The sequence below is a fragment of the Loa loa genome (genome assembly GCF_000183805.2).
Source record: "Loa loa unplaced genomic scaffold supercont3.41, whole genome shotgun sequence".
Taxonomy (NCBI): domain Eukaryota; kingdom Metazoa; phylum Nematoda; class Chromadorea; order Rhabditida; family Onchocercidae; genus Loa; species Loa loa.
In genome coordinates, this window is record NW_018108221.1 from 50,356 (window position 1) to 56,043 (window position 5,688).

Here is a 5,688-nt window from a genome sequence, read left to right on the forward strand (position 1 = left end):
CCTTCCTTTCTTTCACTTTAATTGTGCACTTACATTTGATTATTTAGGATAAAAATGTAAGATTTAAAGTTGAAATTGAAATGATTTACATATTAATTCTGTTCATTTAACTTCATATTGCATACAATATTGCTTTCTTTTTTTGTTTTTTTTTTTTTTACTCCTTTAAAATTTAATGATAAAATGTCAAATGTAATATTTAGCATAAAATGATATTAGCAACTTAATTAATTAGCAGCTTGTGATAATAGATTTTCATGCCTTCATAGGTGTTTATTGCTGATAATTTCCTTCATTTAATAAAAGTTAAAATTAGGAAAAGAAAAGATAAAAAGATAAAATACAATTGTGCTTTGCTGCTACAACAATTAGTATTGAAAATGATTTTTGCTTCTTACTATAAATTAATTGCAGTAATATAATAAGTTAAGAGACAACAATATTACGATGTGTTTATTAGAATATGTAACTTATACAAGTGATCAAACTACTCCATGGATTTATTATTATACTAGTTTTTATTTTTAAAAAAACTATCATTCTTACGTTACGTGAAATCACACGTTTTTGCTACACATTAAACGTATGATAAAATGATTGCTTATTTTATCATCACCAATAATATTTACATCATTATTTTAAAAATCTCATTTCTTAATATAGAATTCTGATGACATATATTTTAAATGTTCGGAAGGATCACTGATGAACGGTATGAGTTTTGAGGTATATTGTTATATAGGCCCTCCTATCATTGCAGTTAAAAATGAATGAAGGTCAGAGAGCTGAAGAGGAGGACATTTTGATAGTGGCGAGGACGACCTTCAGAAACATCTTCTTGTTGGTCTTTTCATCAGCATTATTTATTTTTTTTATTTTTATTTTTAATTTTTTATTGGTAACTGTTGTTGCCCGTATCTCAAGGACTTCCCCCGACTTACATTGCCATCATTCATCCGGCAAACTTCTATTATTTTATTGTTTTTTTTTTTCCGCTTCTTCAAATCATTTCGGTTTATCATTCATTTCTAATTGCAACGTAGATATCTTTTATTAACATATCTCAAGTTTTATCAGTTATCTGTACACATTTACAAATATGATACCATATGCTCATTTAATTAACATTAGTAGTATCGGAAGCTCATAACAATAACAATTTTGAAAATCTCTTATCATTGTAATTGATAATTTTTTAATTCCAAAATTTTAAATATTAGGATTAATAAAAATATTTGAACAATGTCTCCTCTGTTATGTGTCCTCTGTTTATAATATAATTGCAAGTATAAGGACATAGTCCCATAAAATAAGGTTCAATGTGTGATCTATTTAACACCTGTTTAACACCTAATTTTCAACATAAATATCTTTCTTTCTTTCTTTCTCTCTATCTTCCACAATTTCTTCCATAATCCTTTATTCGTTACCAAAGTTATTCTAATTTTATTGTAATTGTAATAAATTAAAAATGAACAAATATATTAGTGGGAAGAAGAAGAATAAAGAGCCATTTATTTCCATTTGTAATAAGCATTTAATCAATAAGCAAAAGGAAGAAATGAACGAATAAATTAATGAATTTAACAAATAGCATCAACTCATTGCGATTATCCATTATGCCTAATGCTATTACTTATTGGAATTGTACTAATTACTAATTATTAATGTAAGTTTTTGAAATTACAGCATGAAATGGTTGAAAAAGTTATAATACCAGAAAAGAAAATAACAACAACCATATCAAGTAATGTAAGAAATAGTATATTTGGACATATATCACCATTTATTGGCCGAAATAATAATAGCAATCGTTGTCCATCACCTAAAAACAATCCAACAATGATAAATCGATCGTCAAGGTTTGAATTTGAATTAATTATATGCATTCATCAAATTTTTATTGATTTATTTTTTCTCTCAATTCTAAATTTTTAGACAAAATTTCAATCATTCATTTTAGCATCAAAAAGTTAATCGATCAAGATCATTTCCATTATGAGAAGGTTGAATTAGGACCAATTGATATTGCATTAATCACTTATGAACCAAATGCTTCATCACCTAGCGAACAACTTGTACTACAAATCGAAAGTGCTGGCCAAAAATGGTTTCAAATCTTCTTTTTTTTTCTAAAAAAAAATTTTTTTAGAATTTCTTTATTATATTTACTATAAGTTATGAAATGTATAACAAATCATTTTCTTTTCTCAAAATAATGCAAACATTCTTCATAGGTATAAATTATTTAATTAAAATTATTTTATTTTCTAGTTTTTTTTCTTCAATGATTCATTGTTAGAAAATATTTGATATTTTCGGGCTATAATTGCTGTAATCCTTATCCTCTAATCCTATCATTCCTTTGGTTTTTTTTTTGGGATCAAAATAATCAGCTTGGCTATCTTTAATCCTCTTTTGCTCTTCCGCTGTTTCTTCTTAACTAGTTTCAAAATCCTTTTTTTGTTATAAATCTCAACTTTGTTGTAAGTAATAAAATTGAATTACTTATGATTTCTAATTTTGCAACGGAAATTTAATGTACAACATTTCAGGTGTATTAATCGAAGCATTGATCAATTATGTGAGTTCGATCAGCAATTACATCGTTGTGTATTCGATCGTTCACAAAGTCATTTAAAGGAATTAGCACTGGAGCTGAAACAAAGTGATCCAGAAAATGCCCAAGGGCATATTCTTATCTATCTGCAACAATTGTCACAGATTACTGGCAATTTGATGCGTTGCTATTCCGTTTTGAAATTTTTAGAGGTTTATTTAATTGCCTTTTTTTCTAAGTTTACAATTAAGAAATACCTTAAAAAATTAGTTGACAATATATCCAAGTGACGAAAAAAAATACTGTTTACATGGGTCACTTCTTTCCTAAATTTTTTTTTCGGTTCTTTTACTGATATGTCGTATTTTAACACTCTTATTTTTGACTTAAAAAAAGTATTTGGTTTAAATTCCAATAATTTTGATTGAGTCAACACATTTGAAATTTTCAGTTAAATGAATAGTTGATTAGTACTTTTTCCAAATTCTCCGATAAATGAAAAATTCCCTGTGTATTTTTTATTTTTGATTTCAGATTGATAGTCATGGAAATCGCTTTCTAGCAGCTGAAGAAACTTTAATAAATACACCAGCTATAGCTAGTGCAATTGTCACCAAAGATTTTAAAGCCGAAACATGTGATCAAATTTCATTACGGGTATGTTTTAATTCATTATCGACTAAAATAGTCTAATAATGTGCGGGTGAAAATGCAGAAATTTGATACGGTACACTGATCCGAGTAATGTTCGATTTCATCAATTGATCTAAATCTATTGCTATTATCGCTTGATATTTCAGGAATAATGTAAAATCCTTTCTGAACTTTTACTATTACAAATCAAAATAAATAACCATTCTTGAAAAAAAAAAGAAAAAACAATTAAATTGAAAGCTAAAAAAAATAACCAAAGAATTGTCACCAATTTTATTGTCAAATTATGACTTTTAATCGATTAATCTAGTGCAATCTATTCTGAGATCAATCACCTACTTGGTGGTTTTGTGAAAATTCTTGTAATCATTAAAAAAAAGCGGAAATTAAATTTACAACATTTTCTCTCGGTAATTTTAGTATGTAGAGTTGAACTATTTTGGATTTTAACTTTTTCAAATGTTACATCGACCCTTGCTGTATGCTAAAATGCTACAATTTACAAATTTAAAAGTAATTGAAATGGAATAAGATTTGAATTTTCTCACAGGACAAGAATAAAAATATGAATTGAGGAAAGATATTAATGATGTTATAAATTAATTCACCTAGAAGTTGTAAAATTTCAAGTTTACATAAATCATCTAGAAAGATTTCATATAATAGATAATTATATAATGGATAGATATGGAGAGATCAATTCAGTTCGTTGTGAAAGCGTGAATAAATAATCATGAAATACAGTTCTCTATATCATTTCAAGGTTATAATTGAATGGAGGATGATGGTTACCTTTAAATTCAATAGATGAATGAATGAGTGTATTTGGTCCTTCATCTGTCTTCTTCCTTCATTTCATTTCATTTCCTTCTTCCATCCTCTTCATTTCATTTCATTTCCTTCGTACATCCCTCTATCTGTATCTTTGTCCGCTAATAATTTACACCCTCTCATATTTCCCGCAATTGATGCGCAATTTATTTCTTCATCTGATTTGATATTCTTCCTTTATTTCCATTAATAAGCTGTTTTTTTCCTCCTTTTTCTTTCAATCACTAAAATTTAAAATTTTTTCGCAATAAAAAAACAATCATTTGAATTAATTATGTCTCAAAAAATTTTCACAATTCGATAGCATATATTAAAATTGTATTATATTGAATGAATTTCCTTTTTTTTTCATTTTTTTGTTTTTTGTTTCTTTTTTTTTGGTTGTTTTTTGTTTAAAAATTTTTCGTTTTTTTTTTTTGTACAAAATTGCGTAAATTTAGTGTCACTCTAAAATTTGTAAAATTTAATATGCACCAAATAGTTGTAATAATGAATTAAATTTTCATAGAAATGAATTAAATTCAAAAGTCAAAACACATGATACCTCATAATTGATATGTCAAATTTTTTGAATTCCTGTTTTAATGCTAAAGCATATCTTGTTTTTTGATAACATTAAATTGATAATCATGTTTTAAAACGGAACTGTACACGGTCATTTCATTTCAATGTTAGTATTTAAAAAACTTCTTCCCTTTTTTCTCTCCTCTCCCTCTTTAACTTCCTTTTGTCCTCATCAATATTTTATGTTTACAGTAATTATAAAAAAAAGTCTTTATTTTAGGAATTTTCAATTTTTATGCAAAATTAGGAAAAAAAACTTTTTTCACTACAAATGTATTTATTTCTGTAATATTAGTTTCATTTTGTTTTATTTTATACTTTTATTCTTTATCAAAGTTTATTGGAAGATTTTTGCTATAAGTAATCTCTTGTGCTAAATTTTGTCAAACATTATTCCATCGAATTAATTAATGATATCCTGAATAAGTGATTAGATCGAATCTATCAAACCGAATTATTATCTAAAAATGATAATGTTTATTTTTATCAATTAACTTTTATCAATACTCACTCAACATAATAATACAGATAATGGAATAAGATCTGATTCATCCTTCTAGCATTGCTTACATTTAATGAACACATTCAATTAAACATTTGCTCATTTTGAGTATTAGTAATCTACAGATTTCATTTTCATTAACTATAATGTAATGATCATTGTATAATTAGCTTTAATCATATACTGCCATTTTTCACAGCAAACAAATTTATTTCATTCTAATCAATTTTAATTTCCAATTTCAAAAGAAAAAAAAAAAGGAAAAAAGGGAAAAAACAAAAAGCTAAAAGAATGCTTGCTATTCATTACAACAAATGCTCCACATTGACCATTGTAAATAATAATGAGATCGACAGTTGTTATCTTCTAGTTATCCTGTAAAGTGATCTAACGAAGGAACCATCAAATGCAATTGATGGTCAGGGTAGGTTTGGTAGCAATTCTCTTTAGTGGTATATTTTGGTTTTGATGTATTCTGGAACCTGTTCGGAAAGAAAATATCCTTACAAACAAAAATAATCGATTGGCAATTTTCAAGGTAAATGACATCTTCTTCACTTTAATTGTTAACTTCTTT

At 26.3% G+C, this 5,688-nt stretch overlaps 1 protein-coding gene across 1 annotated transcript; it reads left to right on the forward strand.

Annotated features, from left to right (window-relative positions):
- Positions 1 to 1,695: 1,695 nt before the first annotated feature.
- LOAG_12094 (hypothetical protein) lies at positions 1,696 to 5,507 on the forward strand (the record flags this gene model as incomplete). Its single annotated transcript, XM_020448480.1, has 5 exons — positions 1,696 to 1,862; positions 1,964 to 2,110; positions 2,556 to 2,772; positions 3,095 to 3,217; positions 5,482 to 5,507. The coding sequence occupies 5 exons, from the start codon at positions 1,696 to 1,698 to the stop codon at positions 5,500 to 5,502; spliced, it is 675 nt and encodes a 224-aa protein (XP_020301379.1). The 3' UTR covers positions 5,503 to 5,507.
- Positions 5,508 to 5,688: the final 181 nt, after the last annotated feature.